General features: G+C 39.9%; 1 protein-coding gene across 3 annotated transcripts; it reads right to left on the minus strand.

The window, feature by feature from the left end:
* Positions 1–1254: 1254 nt before the first annotated feature.
* On the minus strand, positions 1255–18993 carry PM20D2 (peptidase M20 domain containing 2). Of its 3 annotated transcripts, none has more exons than XM_082047508.1 (7): positions 17814–18982; positions 17592–17740; positions 14318–14460; positions 11240–11394; positions 9004–9139; positions 4603–4710; positions 1255–3801 (listed from the first exon to the last, which is right to left on the minus strand). In XM_082047508.1, exons 1-7 carry the CDS (start codon positions 18264–18266, stop codon positions 3575–3577), a joined length of 1371 nt encoding a protein of 456 aa, XP_081903634.1. In that variant the 5' UTR covers positions 18267–18982; the 3' UTR covers positions 1255–3574. The 3 variants fall into 3 exon arrangements, 2 of the variants coding, with proteins under 2 accessions (XP_081903634.1, XP_081903635.1); XR_014183522.1 differs by lacking the exon at positions 1255–3801 and adding an exon at positions 7146–7281 and having other exon boundaries at positions 17814–18993; XM_082047509.1 differs by lacking the exon at positions 1255–3801 and having other exon boundaries at positions 4707–7281; positions 17814–18993.
* Between the last annotated feature and the right edge of the window lie 517 nt (positions 18994–19510).

The following is a 19510-nucleotide window of genomic DNA, read 5'->3' on the forward strand; positions in this document are numbered from 1 at the left end:
ACCAGACAAGGACTTCAACAGCTCACACATGATGACTCTTCTTCACAGGACCAGTGTCTCGCTCTGTGACTGCAACATCATCAGGTGCAGAGCACTCAGAAATGGGAACTAAGTGACCACAGAAATATGATTTACAAAAACAAAGCTGCTCCCCTTTTACTCCGCGAAGAAAGGCTGCTGGACCCTTCCACATCAGGTAGCCTAACTTGGCAGGTTATAAATCCTCTCCTTCAAATACTTCATAAAAAGAAATCCATCATATTTCATGGTTTATTTTTTGTTTTGTTGTAAACCAAGCATCTCTTTCACTCTTTCTAGGATAGATATTAAACAAGCAAATGCTGTAGCTTGGTAGGCTGGCAGAGGCTTTCAGTTCTTCATAAATTCTGGACATAATCACCTCATCCTTAAGCAGCTGTGATTTGCTATCAGCTGTTCAGAATGAGTTCAGCAATTACAGTTTATTACCTACATATTTTGGTTCATTGCTAAATGCACTGTTCTTGACAAATATTCCAATATTCTTAAATTAAAAACAGCCAGGGGAAGACTGCAGCTATGTTAACTTAAACATGCCAGATATTTTCATATACATGTGATTTATGAGCACAAATTACTGAAAATCAAAGTGAGCTTTATTCCCACAAGAAAAACTTTTCTGATATACAATATCATCATAACAGTAAAGTCCTAATGTTTAATCCCAAACTGCTTTAGTCCTGGACCTTAAAAACATATGTTCTGAGACACAAACTGGAATTACCTTGCCTGGGGAACTGCAAGTCTCTATCTTCCAGGATTCAGCAAATGAAGCCAAGCTCACCTGATCTAGTGTTGGTGATAAACCCACCTCAAGCTGGAGCCTGGACCATGTTTACCTCCAGAGAGCCCTCTCAAGTACCACTCCTATTATTCTACAAATTCTAACATGCTTTAACATCTAAACCAGCCCTAAGATTATAAAGACTAGCATTAAGTATTGTGAGAATTAATGCTTTTCAAATACAAAAAACCTGCTCACTCTCACAGACTGAAATTGAAAGCTTACAACACCCTCACTCTTAAATAATCATACCAAACTAAGGGGAAAAAAAAAAAAAAAATCAACTTTGCTATTCAAATGAAGTCTGCAACATCTCAATATTAATCAAAGGGCAAAAAAATTCAGTCACAATTAAACTGCTTCATTGATATCAACTCATCTTTAATCACTACTTCGGTTTTGGTTTAATTCCAGCAACGGCTACAACAAAATGACGATGTGCTTTTAGTGCAGAAATGTTTATTTAAATTATCTTAGACATAATCCAGTCAACAACCAGCTAGTTGGGACAAAGAGAACCGAGAAGGCTATAACACACACCAGCTTGTAGAAAACACAACCCTGCAGCACGTATTGCTGTCACTGGGATCCCAACACTCCATCTCAAAAACAGCAAAGCAAGAAGTTAAGCCATTCATGCAGGAGGAAAGAAAAAGCCACATATGCTAGGGAAATTCATAAACTAGCTTGTTAGCCCAGTAGAACTTAATGATTTGTAACTGTCTGAGAATTGGTAAAGGCTGGGTTTAAGGTAAAATTTACAGAGAAAGTTCCTTTGACAATCTTTGGACCAAATTTCAGCCGGATTTAGTATCCAACTTACTATCCTGGACATACCTACCTACATCTCAGAGTCCAACCCTCATCTGTTTCACACATTCATCTGTCAAAACTGCCTGCAAATAAAAGCAAGGATACTGGGGTAAGCGAGGACCATCTTGTAACCTGGAATACTTATGGTCATCCTCAACTCTTCAAATAACTGGCTTATAAAAAATTTAAAAAAAAAAACAAAACACCACAAAATCAAAACAAAACCACCACACAACCAAGCTTTAATTCTGCCTCTTGTTCTTACAGAAACTGATAAAGTCACTTTTTTTCCAAAAACACAGAGCATTTAATATATGAACAGATAGCCTTGTGTCCTATTACTACAATCACAGATGCTGACTGATCAGAAGGTCTTAAACTGTCAAATTCTGTTGTCTACATTGTCTACATGACATTCAAACACAAGTCAGCCCTAGTCAGACTTTTTCTTCTAGGAAGGGAAAGACTCAATAGAATTCTTTAACACAGACCTCCAGCTGCTATTTAAGAGTATGCACAGAAACACAGAGGGAGTGCACAGTTAAACCAAAATATGGAATCTGTTTTTTCCAAAATTAGAAACTGAATATAGAAATTATTAAAATACAAATTCTGATTAGAATTCTGGAGTTTACCATTTAGAGACTGATGCTGTTAAGCCCAATGTTGCTGAAATGATTTTCAGTATTGTGACTTGCTGGGAATAGTTTTGCCTGACTTATTTTCAGAAGCTTACTATAATATCTTTGCTTACGAAAATGTTAACCAGTAAGTTGCTTTTCACTCAGTCTGTCCATTGACTCAGCAATTTTTATCTGAACAAAGGACTGATTCCTTATGTATTCATATGACCCTTTAATAAGTTAATAAAAAAATCCTAACATGTTTGGATGCACAGAGCACTACCTAGATAAAATGTGCAACCCTGTTTCTGAAAAGTAAAATAGTAAGGATTAAATAGACCAGCCACACAGAATAGACAACTGGCAAGACTTTAGAGATCTGATGCTTAGGGTATGGGAACAAACAGGTTTGAGAAGCCAATTACTGCACAAGCAACCCTCAGTGCAAGCTGCTCAGAGCTTACTACAGAGGGGTGCACAGAGGCAGTTTAAGGTTACCTTCATTCACTGCTTCATGGTACCACACTTGCATCTTTGTGAAAAAGATTTCTACTTGTTTAGCTAAATTTATACACAACCTTCAGATCAGGTAAGCTAGTGCAACACCCTGTGTGGACACTTGTATTGCTCTAGAGTAGGGCTTAAAGGTGCACACGCATCTTCCTGTGGTAGTTTAAGTGTGTTGATTGAGTTGCTTTCCAGTTTTTTGATCAATGACTTCTCCAGAACACCTCCAAAATCTATTAGAAGGAAGGTCAATGCATTTCAGGACAATCAGCCTTTACAGATCACATTTTCATGCAAATGGTTCTCAGCCTTGCTAGAAGCTACTGTTGTCAAAACCAGGCATGCTTCCAAAAACACACCCTTCTCTCCAGAGAAACCAGCTCGAGTTCTAGGCCTTTGCCTTGTCCCAAGAAAAAGTGACTGGCCAGAGAGAAATGCTTCATAAATCAGATTCAGACTACAATCACCAAGTGAATAGTGCTTATTTTAGAACAAATATTTCCATGTAAATGCCATATTTCCCCTATAAGGGATACTGCTATAACAACACATAGAAAATAATTGACAAGGGATCTAAACACTATCATTTATTCAACACTGCAACTGAAAGACAATATATTTGAGCTCGCTCTCTCCAAAGTTCATCACCATACTGAATACAGCAAACATTAGTTACATGAAACAGTATCATTGCTTTCAAAAATGTGCAATTTGCTTTTCCTGAAGTCCAAAAATATCAGCATTTCTTCAGTTGTGTTTATCCAGCCCCTTCTAGGGATTCAAATACAGCATCTCCATTATGTCAATCCTACTGAGAGAGGATTAATGAAGTATAGTGTGAGGCACATGCTGCTGTGCCAATGCCAGATTCTTTGTTAGGTTCTACTGGATTTATTTGCCCCTCTTCTTTTAGCTTCACCTGTCTGAAGTCTTCCCTGACTTCTTCTAGCAGACCTGGCTTGAATATGACATCCAGTGCTGTCATCGCCAAAGCTTTTGCTGTGCGCAAAGTGTAGAACTGAGCATTCTGTGACCCTATAGAAAAAAAAAACAGCAGCTCAGATTACTAATATGAGATACATACCACCAGCTTACTACATAAGGCATATTTTATAAGATCTTCAAGTTTCAATTGCAATAACAGGTTCTTAAAAATCTGCTTCCATAAATAAAGCATGTCTATTTTCTGATGCCTCAAACCAAATTTTCACATGCAACTTCCTGTTACTAATGTAAACAAGTAAGACTGAAAACAGGAAAATAAGAGTGCACATTTTCTTTTTTAGAAAATGCAATTTTATATCATTATCTCTATTATACTTCCAGAGTATTGCGCTTTAGGAGTTAAAATTACTTTATCTTTTGGTTTATGTTTAGAAACTCTGAATATGCAGCTAGGAATAATCCTTCTGGCTAGATGGTTTAGTGAAATCAGGCTTTTAGTTAAAGGAGTGGTCAACCATCCCATATACATTAACTTTAAACACAAAACCAGAAATTCTACATATAGTCAGTTTTTTTTCCTGCAACTCTGCAATTAACTATATTAATTATTTCAGGGTCTGTACTCAGCTCAGAACCCATCATATGCTTGAAGAAAGCAACTTCATTTCTATGCAGGTACTCACATGCAGCCACTTTCTGATCTAGTACTGACACTTTCATACATTTAATACACAATAGCTTTGAATACCATAGATGCATATAAAAGCTTTAATTCTCTAACTGCAAATATTTGTAATTTCTAGATTTGCCATAGTGAAGAATCAGCAACCAGTTCTTACAATGTGTAAAGGTTCCAAATATAAGCCTCTAACCCTTTTCACTTCCACTCACCTGCAGCTTCTGTGTACTGCTCAGTATGATTCAATGCATCAGAACCAATATAAAAATATGGATGAATCCCAGGGACTACAAATGTAACATTTCCAAAGTCCGTGGAACCTAGAAGCAACACAGAAGTTTTCTTAATGAAAAAGTGTTGAAGAGTTTTGAATGCTGTAAGAAAGTGTATGATAGATACTATCTCCAGCCCGTATCTAAAACAGAATATCCTTTGCCCCAAATACCAAAATAAAACCATTTCTAATGAGTCATTACCCATACAGAAATAACCCATCACCAAGATGTTTTCCCTAACTAGCCATCTTCAGAGGCTGCTCTCCAGTGCCCTTCTGATCAATAATCAGTTACTGGATGGCAAGAAGATATATCAACAGTAAATGGAATAAAAAAATTAGCACGTTTCTATCAAGCATCTCCTGATAGTAAGGTGTTAATTCAGAACCAATGAAAGCAGCAAATCTTGGAGTTGCAAGCAGTCCAACTATTTTCCTGTTACAGCCCTTAGAACCAAGCCAAACAATTTCCACTTTTCACCAGTATGCAAATATTCCGCATTAGGCAGGGGACTCTGAAGTAGGAACAATCTATCTTTGAACAAAAACAGACCAAGGACAACTATTTTTGAGTTACAAAAACATTAACAGCACAAGCACTCTTGAAATAAGATCAGAACTAAACTCCAGACAAAACACCAGTCCTCTGTAGACACAAAAAAGTTCTTGATAGCAATGCTGCAATTTTTAATGATGATTCTTTCATGCCTGACTAGCTCCTTCAGTGTGTTAGTGACAGTATCTCAAAGTATAGCCTTATCTATTTAATGATACCATCCAGAAGTAGTAGATCCTTCACAGTAAATCATCCAAGAGTTTGCAACTACTTCCTGATTGCCACTCCCCTCCCTCCCCCCACCAAACAAGTAATCTACTCAGTATTTATTAAAATGACATTTAGAAGCTGGAGAAACCAACATGTCAGTTATTGTGAAATTCAGATACTACAGAACACATTGTTTCATAGTGGGAAAAATAGGGATTGACAAACTAAGATATCAATTAACTTTCTTCCAGGCTGATCAGAACTGCAAGTTTATTTGCTTAGCAATGGCATATAAAAATGACTGTTCCAAAGATTGTATATTATTTGTAACACATCAGGTATCCTCCATATCATAATACTTCCAGGAGAAGAGACACTGCTAATGCCTTAAGACTTAAATGATTGGAGAATATAGATTTTACTTGAAAGCATAGAGTTAATAAAAGTGAGTCAACAGAGCCTACATTATGTGATCAAAGAGGACAAGACTAGCTTGCTATTTGCTCTGCCTACAGACAAACAGAAGCAGCAAGGGTTGTCCAAAAAAAAGTACTTTCCCATGAATTTAGTATGCATTTGAAGAAAATCCAACTCTTGGCACAGCAACACATTATTTCAGTTTTCAGTAGTCTACACTATCAATCTGTTCTTTTGTCAGTCTGGAAAGACAAACCAGAAGTCTAGAAGTTCTGTCTACTCCAGACTAAACCAAAAGTTCTAGACTTGTCCTACCAAGCACTAATACACAAACTGCTGGAAAGACTGTGTTGGCCTTTTTCCCTGCTCTCACTCAGAAAGTGAAGTATTAGAAATTTCAGTGCATCCCAGCTCTCAGTCATATAATTCCATTTAAATTTATATCCATATCCAATCTACTACCAGCTTACAAGTTATTTTTGCTGAATATTAAGGGATTTAAAATTGGTATTTTCTAGTAAGATGGAAAACTTCCCAAGCCAAAATTCAGGCAGCTGTTAATTAAAATGTGACAGTCAAATTCTCCCCTCTATCAGAAAACATGTTAAGCCCTTTAGTGATAATAACCTAGTGGAATGTTTAAAACTCCCAGTGTTCCAATGGTTTTCATACAAACATCAGGAACTGTATGCTTGCTAGAAATGTACAGATTGGGATAATGTCTAGCAGCATAATTGCACAGTTATCAGTGCAATATACAGACATGTGCACTGTCATCAACAGAAGGGTATTGGGAGCTCCAGTCTCAAAAATATGTCCAGCAGCTGATACTGAAGCCTTTTTGACTAATTACGCACATAATAGAAGCCAGTATTAGCACAAACATGAATGGAAGGGAGAATGCAGAAGATTCCAAGAAGCACCTAAATACAGGTCCAAGCTTCAAAAGCAGTATTTTCTCAACACACTGGCTCCTTCTTAAGACCATCTGTATCAGTCTTGTGCACAAGAAGCCAGTGACCCCCATGAAGGCTAAAAACAGAGTAAGTTATCACAAGCATGGGTGCCTCAATTAAGGCATCTGCTTTGGGAGGTGATCCCTATCCTGCAGCAGAGCTACCCTTACCAGCAGGAGAAACAGCTCATGGCACCTGGTCAAAGGTAACTCATATTCACATGATTTCACACCACCCCAACTGTGTGCCAAACGAGCAGAGCGTGCACGAGGCACACACAGGGCAGTGCGACTGGACAGACTAAAAGAATTCTCTGTAATGCTTAGCTGCCTAGAGCGATACCTGTAAGCAGACCGATACTAATACCCATGTAGAGGTGGCAGCGAGTACGCTCATCTGTTAACGACTTTTCTGCTGCACAGACATGGAGAAGCAACTGAGCTATCTTCCTTCCCTTTCAACAGAAGAAACTGATATCCTAAAAGAAAACATTGAAAACCATATGAAAACTAAAGAGAAATACAGGTCTTGAAAAAATGAGACAAAACACTCAACCCCTCCCAAAAAGGGCAGCATACAAAATTCTACTCCTATGTCTCTGTAGACAGTACTTTGTTATGACTCCTGAATCCCCACTGCAAAAATTCAGAGAAGCAGCTGTGGAAAGAAAATTTGGTAAAACCCACTGCAGTATACAATAAAAGCATAATTGGTCAAGCACATTTTGATATTCAACAAGCCATTAAGGACAGGACAGGCATATGAAGAGTTTCAGTTTAAGCAAGTTAATGGTTAGCATGTCATGTGAGTTACATATGAAAGCACTATTAGAATTGGGTGTCTATACTAAATTCAAAGTCCTCTGAACCAGCAGGATCACCAGTATTCATGATCTTCATCCTTAATAAAACAGTCTGAAGGAAGCAACTAGCAGAGCTCTGTAAAGTTTCACTACAGAAAACATTCTAAATAAGAATCCTCAGGCCCTTTCCTAGGCTAAATGAGCCAAGTACTCTCCCTTGTACAACACTGAATAAAGAAAAAATAAATCTGTCTTAGGTTTAAAATAAAATTATAACTAAAGAAAATGAACAAACTGGAGAAAATATGCTAGCATTGCCTTAATTTGGAAAGGAAGTAAGAAACAAGAGAAAAACAAAACAACCCAGAATACCATTAGATATGCTGTCTCCCACAAACACAAAAAAGTTTGGAGAATTCTGTCCCCAAACATCAACACCTTAACTATCCAAAGATAACCTGCATTTAATATGGAGAAGATTAGTACCACAATCAAACTATTTAGAATAACAATTTTTTTAACTGAAAACAATATTTTCCTTCCAAGCAAACAGAAAAGCCTTTAATATGAGTGGAGTAAAAGCATTTATGTATACAATTATGATCAGTAGTGAAGGCTACAAAGTACCAGCAGCAGTTTTAAAACTTGAACACAGCTCCTGTAGGAGGATTCTGGAAAAAAAAACAACTGTTAAGGGCAACAAGAAACCCACCTGAGCATTCAAGAATTCACACTCCTATTACCATGCCTCTGAGAGACAGCGTGAAAGTGAAATAGTTTGTGACATAGTCAAGTCTGAGAAGTAAACACCTACTTGCATGTTATCCTTTGGAAAACTAATCTGTTCAACTCACTAACTAAAATTAGAAACAGAGAATCATCTGTTAATGGAAATATTTAATTAGGTTCACTGAGATGCCTGAACTTCCACTTAAAAATGCATTCCAAAACTCTCTCTCAAATGTTTACATGTAAGCTTGAAAAATATTGTTAAACAAGGTTCCTAAGAACCCAATCTCATCTTCATCCATAGCATAAACCAGAATTCCATATATCAAAGCAACAGAATGAACCCCAATTCATTCCACATTCTCATGTTCTCAGTAAGACTGTTCTTAGCTTTCCATCCTTTCATCCCTCTCCCCAACCAAACTGCTTCTTTCTCGAAATATTTACAGAAATATCAGAAAATTATTACTGCTTTCCATGCTTGCTGGGAAAATTTCTCAGCTTCTACAACAAATATAAACACACAGGCCAGAAATACAATGCTTTTACAGAGCTTCAATTTTCTCATTTGGCTCTTTTCTCCTAACCTACCACTATCCCATTATTTTATAAGCTTATATTTATCAGCTCTTAAGTGTAAGTCATAACAAAAAAAACAGATTGAATTACCTGACAAACCATTCAAAATACTGTCTTCTGATATAAACTCTATTCCAAGCTGCTTTCCATTCTCCTTGTAAACTTTCTGCAGAATCTTATTTGGAAGCACATTGTAGTAGTCATTTTCACCACCTTTGATTTCCACCTAGACAAAAAAATAAAACCCAAATGATTAGCTATTTTTTACCAACCTAAGTCAGCATAATGTAAACAATTTAAAGCCTGGAAAAGTTAAATATACACCCATACTTCAAGCCCACATGAAAACAGACATAAGTGCTAAGTTTCTTTCAAAAATATAACATTCTAGCAAGTATTAGCTTTGATGAAAACACAGCTGGTGTTCTGTCAAGCTTGCACTAAACAGCCAAATTGCAGAAGCCTGTATTTTACAGATAGCATCTCCAAAACCAGCAAGCAAACATTTCCTTTAACAGCTTCTAGTGTTTTCCACTGCAGGCACTATTAAACTAGTCAGAAATCGATTAAGTCTTTCACCAAATCCTATTTTACTATTTTTCTTTAGAATATTTCCAATAACTACAGCCACATTCATAAAGTGACTTCACACAGGCAAGGAGTTTGAAAGCAAATGTAAAAAACATACCAATGACAAGTTTCAAAAGAGATCTTAACTTTCATTCTGCATAAAGTACACTTTCTGAAATCTTCTTCTAGCTACAGGGAAGAGGCCCTAATAGGAAAACAGCATCAAATGCCTCAAATAGACCTTAGAACTCAGTAGTTCACATTCCTATATGCTATACCTATTTGTTCTGATGATCACACACATGCTTTTCACAGCTGTGTTTGCCATCAGTCTGTAACTACAGAGCAGGTAGAACCTCCTATCTTAGTAATGCATTGCAAGGGAATGATAGTGCTGGAACCAGCTACAGCTGAGACACTTCCATTTTTTAAGAAAAAAAGTGCTAACTGGAAAAAAAAAAAAATCACTTAATTTGCCATGTTTGGTTGCTACATGAGCCTGCTGCTCAGTTGCGCTCAAAGGAAACAGAGGGATGCTCCAGCTCACCAAAACAGCTGAAGGTCACTTCTATACTGAAGGGCCAGGAGGAGGATCTTGGAAATCACAGACTGGTCAGACCATCCTACCCTCAAGCTCCTGGAGAGATTATGGAACAAATAAATCCTCCTAAAACCCATTGTCCAGGCACACGAATCACAAGGCAATTGTGAATACCCATCAGATTCATGGAAGAGGATATGGTGCATAACCAAGCTTAGTTTTTCATGGTAACATGTCTGGCTCACTGGGCACAGAAGAGCTCCAGGCTCAAAGTGATGATCAGTGGCACAAAAATCCAAATTGCCTATTATTTGTGGCATCCATCTGCAATCAATACTGGGTGCCATTACTTATTAAATATCTTTATTCCTGATGCAGACAACTCCTGTGAGACCACACCTGGTGTGTTACGTTCAGTTTTGTGATTCTCAGCTCAAGGCTGGAGCAAATCTAGGGGAAGGCTGACAAGACGATTAGGGTGCTGGAGAACATGACATACAGGGAAAAGGTGAAAGGACTTAGCTTGTTGAGCCTTCAGAGAAGAACATTAAGCTATCCAGAGCTACCAGATGGAGAGGGTAGAGAGAAGACAGAACCAGACTTCTAGAGATGCCCAGTGATATGAGAGGCAACAAAGGAAATTCCTATTAGAGACCGCAGCATCACAGAAGTTGGTTGAAGCTGGAAAGTACCTCTGGAGGTAACCCTGTCCAACTCCACTGCTCAAGAGGATCACCTATAGCTGATTGCCCAGGACCATATCAATGCAGCTTTTCACTATCTCCAAGGATGGAAACATCACAATCTCTCCAGGCAACCTGTTCCAGTGCTAAGCCATGACAATATAAACATCAGGAAAAATCTTGTTCACCGTAAGTCTGGTAGAGCACTGTTGAGAGGCTATAGAATTTCACCCTTGGAGATACTCAGAAGACCATGTGGCACTGAGCAGTCTGTTCTTAACTGCTCCTGCTCTGAACAGAGCTAGACTAGATGACCTCTGGATGCCTCTCCCAACCCAGATTATCCTGATTATGTGGCATTCTATTTATAAAACAAAGGTTTCTTTCAGGACACAAAGCGAGCAGTATCTTTGACATTTTGATTTCCTTCAGCTGAACATCAGGCAGATAAATGCCATAAGCCTTGATTTCCTATTCTGGCCTACCTTATGTCGAGCATAATAGAAACACAGAACCACAAATAGATTCTTACTTTGCATCCTGTGGCTAGTGCTGCAGATCTGAAGCAGTTCTCAACCTTCTCTGTCAGAACAGCAAGATCTTTCACTGAAGGGGCACGCAAGTAAAATTCCAGTTCAGTATAAGAAGGAATGATGTTAGGTTTCACACCACCATGTTTTATTACACCTGCAGAAAGGGATAAGTCATGTTATCAGTGTTAAATGCAAATGCTTGATCTTCAGCCCTGTCATGAAACTCCTTGCTCAACAACTAAATATGTAAAAAAAAAAAAAAAAAAAAAGAACAGTATGCGGATGAAGTTTCTTCATGTCAGGTTAGGTGGAATGACATTGCATTCTTTGGTTAGACATCTGCTATAAACCCAAAGACAAGCCAAACTAGCATTTGTAATTCATTCCCTGAAATTCAATGTATCAGTCATAAAGTAATCCGGCTGCCTTTGAAAAAAGTAAAAAATTGTTAAAAAGGCTACCTTGGATTCTAACTTTTAAAGGTTTCCTCAACTAGAATGCTTCCAACTTATGCTGTCAGCTTTGAGAGAAATTGAGTACGTTGTGTTTCCCAGGAATACTGGAATATGTGTATGTTGCAGTGTCCAGAACATTCATTAGATTCCTCCTAGTAATTATTTAGAAATATTGGGATGTATAATATATAAAATACCATAATATTTAGCTATTTCAACAACAAAAAACAACTGCATACCCTACTTCTACATTATATTTCCACGCACTAACAGCACATTGCTTTCAACAGACAGCTTGTTTCCCTGGCCTCCTATCCTCAATTAGATAATGTGGAGTAATATTTGTTTTCTACAGAACCTGAGAAACTACCGGCCTTAAATGAAAATATTGCACAAAGTTATGGACGTGTGTCACTGAAGCCTGAGAAGACAGCACTACCAGGATGCAAACAGGCAACAAGCCTTTACTTTTAGCACATAAATCCTTTATGACTTTGAACTGCCCCTCCTCAAGTAAAACCTTTCCAGTTTCAAACACAGTCAAAGTAAAGTGCGAACTAAGCCACCATCAGTACTAGCCCATAACAAAAGGAACAGCTCAGATAAGGAACAGACATCACAGAAAAGGAACCAGCCAGTCAGCCAGTAAGTAATGATGCAAACTTGCATGACACATAGCATGTTTGCCCCAAACAAATAGCTCAATACTAAATTGTCTTCCAAGGCATTTGTGAATGGAACTGGATGGAGTCTAAGAGTATGTCTACACTTAGATTTCAAAGAAACTGCAATATGGACTGGACATCAGATCTGGCTTAAAAAGTAGGCTGCCCACACACTGCTAATAGGACCTAGCTCACCCTGCTTCTAGATGGAACCTTTTAAAATTTTTAACAGCCTGTTTAATACAATTTCTTGAACAAGGGGGCAACATTTATTCCACTCATAAGCAGGGAAGAAAGAAACTTATTAAATATTAAACAAACACAAACTGACTTTGTTCAACTATATAAAACATTGCTTAGAAATTCTAAACTTCCACTAAAGGAAACCCACTAACAAGAACTGGAATAGTTAACACTAAGATTTTTAGGATCACTTAAGTCAGCCATGGCTGTTACTGCAAATCTGCAACACGAGACCTCTGTCACACTGTTTTAAAGAAAGTATTCCTAAAATTAAATCTCATTCATGCTGCTTATACCTTCCCAGAAGTATTTTAAATATTTCCATTTTGAAAATCAAGTTTATGACAGTTGTATCAACAAGGTAACATAAGTTTTACTATTGTTCAGGAAACATTAAGTCCAGGAAGCCTGTTTACATAAGTTTTTGTCTACATTACCCATGCAGCCTTCATAAACTAAGATAGGAGTAGTTACGTTATACACTCCTAAAATTACATTCGGCCCTTTGAAGGCAACTGCGAGGCTGATGTGGCTCCCAGTGAAAATGTGTTTGACACCCCTGGCTTAGATCCAATAGCAGACTTAAGCACCTCCAATCTTAAACCTGCAACACATGAGTTTCACACACCAAAACTCCTAAGTGCACGCCCTGTTTCCTACAGAGTAATAGGATAGAGCTAAGGCTGTGCCCTCTGTCTAAAATTCACTTGGGTATGCTGCACAGCAGAACTGCAAACATCTTAATCTACAGTCAAAAGGGTTTTAGGGCTTCCAGGCTCTAGCCAGGTATCCTGGAGAGAAGTACAGGCATATATTATACAGCACAAGCAGCCAAGACATTTAATGTTCATTGGCTTAGAACTTCTGGAGGTGTTATACACTTGTAACAAGATTTCTAAATAAAGTTCTACATTCCTAAGACCTGTAGAAATGGCAAAGTTTCTTAACTTCAACTTGGAAAAAGTTGTGTTGGGTGCAATAAGGGAAACGAGGGTTTATGGCTAAAGGGCAGCTTCCATCTCAACTTCTGAAATCTTCTCACTGTACAAAAAGAAATGCATGATGTTGAAGGAGTACAAGTCAAGCTTAATGTTTAACATGTCTTATTGCACAATGATCTTTCTACTTCAAGGTCTGCTAGATATTAAATATTACAATCCAGTGCACATCTAGTTCATCCAGGTACTAACCAGAATTACAGGCTTCAACCATCACTTGTTTTTTGTACTTCACTCTAGACTACTACACTTTCCCATAAATAAAAATGCCATCTAATTAATGGAATGTGTACTACAAAAATGATGTAGTAAGTAATACTTCATTTTTCAGAAGCATCTAATCTTACACTTTTGCAAAAACAAAGTTAAAGGAATTCAAGGCCATGTACTGAAATAAACTCAGCTTTTTTTTCTTTCTTCATTTCTGAATTGCAACTTTAAGTGCAAAGACTTAATTTGGCTAGACTCTACCTAGGCACTCATCTCCTCTTTTGAATCTGACCCATATGCTTATTTTCAGAAGTTAGTTCTGCACAATGACATGATTTTAAATATTACAAATTATTTAAATAAAATGGTGCTATTTAATAATATTTGAAGTGACTATGCAAGTTTAGTGCAATAATGCAATATTTTAAATTGTAGAATTTTCTAAGTTAGTATTTCAACAGCCTAAATTCACACTTGCAGGACATTAGATTTAACAAAGATCTCACCATGAACTCTCCAGGTCGGTTTCATTTGCTGTCTTAAAACAGACAGATTGTTGTATGCAAGAACAGCAGCATCTAATGCATTAACTCCTTCCCAAGGATAAGCAGCAGCATGAGAAGCTTTTCCATAGTATTTCACAGTCACGCTAGGAAATAAAAGGCATTGCTTATTTGTTTTTTCATTCACTGAAAAAAACCCTCTAAAATAAAAAGTTCCTTTTGTTCACACAAGTGTTTGTTATTTAAGTTTTGTGCAGCAGAACACCAAACAGTTTACCTGGCACTACATTGTTAGAAGCTGAACTGCCTTGAAGTACAGAAAGATGCTGAAAGACTTCTAGAAAAATCAACAAAATTGAACAATATCAAGAGCCAATCAGGCGAAGAAGGTACCAGTAACATACCACTATACAGCCCTTTCCCAAGAAGTACAAGTTTCACATACTACTTAAATGTCTCCAACACTTTAATACCTCCTAACTGTTCTGAGACTTAACATTCCTAACGTTCTTCTCAAACAGAGGATAAAAAACCCCTTTTGTCCGATTTAAAATTAGTTTATTATCCTAATTCTTATCAAATGCCAATAAAAATGTGTAGAGTGTGTAAGACAGCAAAAGCACATTACTAAGATCGCATACAAGCCATGTCTAAATAACAGATGCCAAGCTTTAAAAGCGCAGTAAATGCATAGCCTAGTACAAAACACACATTACCATGCTACAGCAAGGATGCTCTTTCCTTGCACATCTCAAAAATGCTGGCAGAAAGGCTTGCATCAAGAAAAATCTAGTGCAACCCCCAACTTTGCCGAAGCCCTGAAATACCACACCTAAACATTTCAGTAAGAATTCATGCTTGGCTTCATCTTCTGAGGGCCATTCATATTAGCCTCAATAAATAATATTTCAAATTACATGGAAAGCCTTTACATAATGGGCAAATATTAAAAACTGACAACTATATAAGGCATTACTAGTTATCAAACACACAAATACTAGAGGTTTTTATCAATACCAGAGATTTTACCTAAATCTGTACTCAACACACAGTTCTTTACATAAAATACTCCATCCTGAAACTCAGAGTTTCCCCCTGAGATGCACAACCTGTCTCTTACCCAGCTAGGACCAGCCTAACATCCTTCTGTCTCACACAGATGCCAACTTTGCCACTTATCCTGAACTGACCCCTCATGCTCTGAGCCACAGCACAGCTGTAAGTTAATACGAGAACTTTAGTACTGGAGAGCAAAGAGGGACACAATGGAGTGGAAAATCTCTCCTGCTACTGCCTGCAATCAAAATTAACTATGCCCTTTTCCATCCTCCAAGAAAACCATACATCCCATTCTGTAAAGTATGATTTTTACTTAAAATTTATTATCATTATGAAATCAAGATAATAAAACCTATCTATTAACATCCCAAGAATTAGACTGCAACCCTTCAAATCAGCTCACAAAGAAGGCAAGGCAGATCCCTGGATATTCTCCAAAAAAAATGGAGGGAAGGCAAAGTAAAGCAGAAAGTCATGATGCAACAGTATTTTTTTTTTCTCCCCACAGGGAACACATGCTGCTTAAAAGTTGCTTCAGCATTCCTTTTCTTGTACTTCTGTTGGTACACAAATGTCACTTACTCTTAGGAAAAATCCACCAGATTTTCATGAATAACAAAACCCTAAGCCAGTTTAAGAATATTAACAGAAGAATGTGGATCCTGTTTGACTAACAATGAATAGAACGATTAGGCAAAGGATAAGTGAGTAAGAATCAGCAAATTTTGGCTTGTATTCACCAAAGTTATCCCAGTACGTCAAATTTACTTCCGGCACAAGCCAGTTTCAGAGCTTGCAGATACAGTAATACTAGCAATTTAATGATCACCAGTCCTTTAATTCCTTGGAAATAACCAAAGGATCAGTTACAAGTCATCAAAACAGTCTTTTTGTACCTTTGGAATCTCATAATCACATAAATCATGACATAAGCTGAGTATATCAAGTTTTTTGAGGTTGTAAGCTGTTTCACTCAGTACTTCAATTCCACGCCTGCTCTATTATTCACAGTTTAAAGGCTCCCTAGGACTTGCATCCTACAGCAGACCATCACCTCTGAAGGGGTATTTCCAAATCTTACTGTATCAAGCTCAAAAGGCTATTGCAATAGTTGAAATCAACAGAAAGACAAAACTGTCAATGAAAACACCTTGAAGATTATAAATATTGCCTTAAGGTACAGCAACCAAAAGCCAAGCTGAGGTAAGTTTTGAAGGTGATTAAAATAACCAGTTAAGAGTCTTTAGAAACACAAGGATGGAATATAGCAGAGAGCTAGCTAGGTAAGGAAGACTAGGTGCTGCTAAGCTCATCTGCCTTACCATAGAACTCTGCAGTAACAGAAGCAAATTGCCCACCAGGAACAGCACTGACAAAGGCAAAATGGCCAATAAAATCAAGCATGTAGGAGCTGAAGGCAGCACAACCAAGATAAAAACAGGTCCCAGTACATCAAGTGAGAAATGGCTGGAAAACCAGCTATTTAAATATCATAGAATTTAATCAGAGACAGCCAAACTTAATACTTGGAAAACACTGTTGCACTGGAGGGAGGTTACCAGAGGAGTCTCTGCTAGTCTCAGGCTAGCTGACAAAAAACACTGAGTGATGGTATGACTGCTGCCTATACTTACACTGGGGGTAAACACGACAGAAAGCCAAGAACTACTTTGAACAAAAAAAGAAAGCTGATGTGAGAGTTAATAGATATAAAATGGCCATGATTAAATTTAGGCTGGAAGTTAATAAGGATCCAAACAGCCAGGTCTTCCAAAAGTGGCAGAGAAAACCTGAAGCAATTTTAAAAGTTATTAAAATAAAATGCGTACAGAGGACTATGTGATCTGATATCCAGGAAAGCAAGGAACTACGATCCATGAGACTCCCTGCAGTTCCTTAAAGAAAGATATATATAGAGAGGGGATAATCACACACATTTAAAAAGAAATGCCTAGAAATTTCAGAATAAAGACTGGATTTTTGGGACACATGCAAGATTGTCTCAGAGCAGGCAGGGATCTTTAACACTAGGCTGAACATTTTGGAAGAACAGCTCGGAGTGTCCATAACAGTGACCTGGCTCCTTAGCTGACTGCGGATACTGCTTTATCTGAAGGGCACCTGCAAGGTCTCTGGCCCCAAGTCCAGCTCCTCTTCTCTGGGAGAAGGAAAAGGCTGATAACAAGCCAACCCTTTCCACCTGAACCTACTCACTCACTCGTGCTCTGCCACATCGGGCAGGTAGGCTGCGTTTTCCTGCGAGGGGTGTGCCATAAAAACCACGTCCAGCCCGTCAAATGCTCCGGCATTTATGAGGTCGATTTTGCCGCCCCCTTGTTCCTCCGCGGGCGTCCCCAGCACCGTGACCTGCAACACAAACGCAGAGAGTCAGGCCCGAGGGGGCCGAGGTCACCACCTCCGCCCCGGGGAGGCCTCTCACCTGGACACCGACGGGCGCCGGCTGCGGCAGGCTCTCCAGGGCGGCCTTCAGCCCCAGGGCGGCTGCGGCTCCCACCTCAGCGATGAGGTTGTGCCCGCAGGCGTGACCGATGCCGGGCAGAGCATCGTACTCGCAGAGGAAGGCGACGCGGAGCGGGCGGGCGCCCTGGGGGGCGGCCGTGCCCCAGTCGGCGCGGAAGGCCGTGTCCAGCTTGTAGCGCGGCTGCACGGCCCAGGCGGCGCCCGGCAGCTCCCCACTGGAGAAGAAGCGGGTCATGGTGTCGTGCGCCTGGCGCTCCTCGTACGCCAGCTCGGGCCGGCTCCAGATGTCGCGGCTCAGCGCGCCCAGCCGCGCCGCGTTCAGCTCCACGCTCTCGCACGCCCGCTGCTTCAGCGTTTCCAGCGCCGGCAGCGCGGCGGCGGGGCCGCCCTGCGGCAGGTCCTGCGGCCTCATGAGGGAGCAGCGGGGCGGCACCAGGGACACCTGCCTGATCGCCCGTACCTGTCCGCCGGCGTGTGAGCTGAAGCTGCCGCTTCGCCCCTTTTATAGCCTCCTTAGCGCCGCGGGGCATGCTGGGAAACGTAGTCCTTCGCCCCGGCGCGGCCTGCCGGCGGCTCCCGCCCAGAACTACCCGTCCCAGCGCACACAGGGGCCTCCCCTCGTCCCGCCCGAGCCGCCAGAGGGGCTGCGCGGGCCCCGCCGCGGGCCCTCCCTCAGGCCGTGCTGCAGCTGCGGACGGCGCGCCCGGTGGCACTTCATGCTCCTGCGGCTGCCCTTTGCCGCTGACTTAACACGCTTCTTGCTCACTCATGTATTTACCATCAAAACAAGCTAAACTCAGGCTTCGCCTGCGCTCCGTGCGCCGTTTCCCAGAAACTGCATTCAAGATGTGCCATAACTGCAGCGCTTGGAAATTAACAACCTATTTTCCCCAACATCTCTTTTTTTTTTTTTTTTTTTTTTTTTTTTAACTAGAAGTACTGTCCGCATGGATTTTGTTTTCTCCTTTACGTTTATTTGGTATTTCTGAATCGCAGGCCAGCGAGAGCAGCTGCACAGTGCAGCTGGCTGGGTGGTGGCAGCTCCAGGTGCTCCCCACTCCTGTTAAGCCACTTCCACCGCCTTTGCCCGTCCTCTTCCTGCACCCGTGGGGCACATGCCCCGTCCAGTCACACACCTGGACCCACAGCGACTGGCAGCAGGGGTGCTTTGTTCGTGCACAGCAAAGCTGATGCCATCCACAGCACTGCACGCAAAGCACGTAGGCTGCACCTTGGCATAGTCCATGCGCAGAAAGTTCAGATCTCTTGAGAAGCCTTGGACTTGCTGCCTGCCTGCCTCCTGGCACGTGGGCACACAAGTGCTGTCCAAAAGAGTCCAAGCAGTAACTGTCTGTGGCTTTGCTGACTTTCAAAAAGAAATTGTGATGATCAAATGCACTTTTTTTTTCCTGAAGTTGTTGTGCAACTTGGTATTTGTTTAAAATCCCATGTGCACATATCACTAATGATGGTTTATCAGTAATTGGAATGGGCACGAAGTACTCATCCAGAGTTATTATTAGATACAAGCCAGATAGCAGGGACTGTGGCCAGATGCAGGGACCTTGCCTATCTAACCAAGTCAACAAAATGACAATTTTGTATTCATTGAATGACCAGAAATTCACTTTTGGTTCATTTTAATAATGGATTGTC

The sequence above is a fragment of the Streptopelia decaocto genome (genome assembly GCF_964273445.1).
Source record: "Streptopelia decaocto genome assembly, chromosome: 3".
Taxonomy (NCBI): domain Eukaryota; kingdom Metazoa; phylum Chordata; class Aves; order Columbiformes; family Columbidae; genus Streptopelia; species Streptopelia decaocto.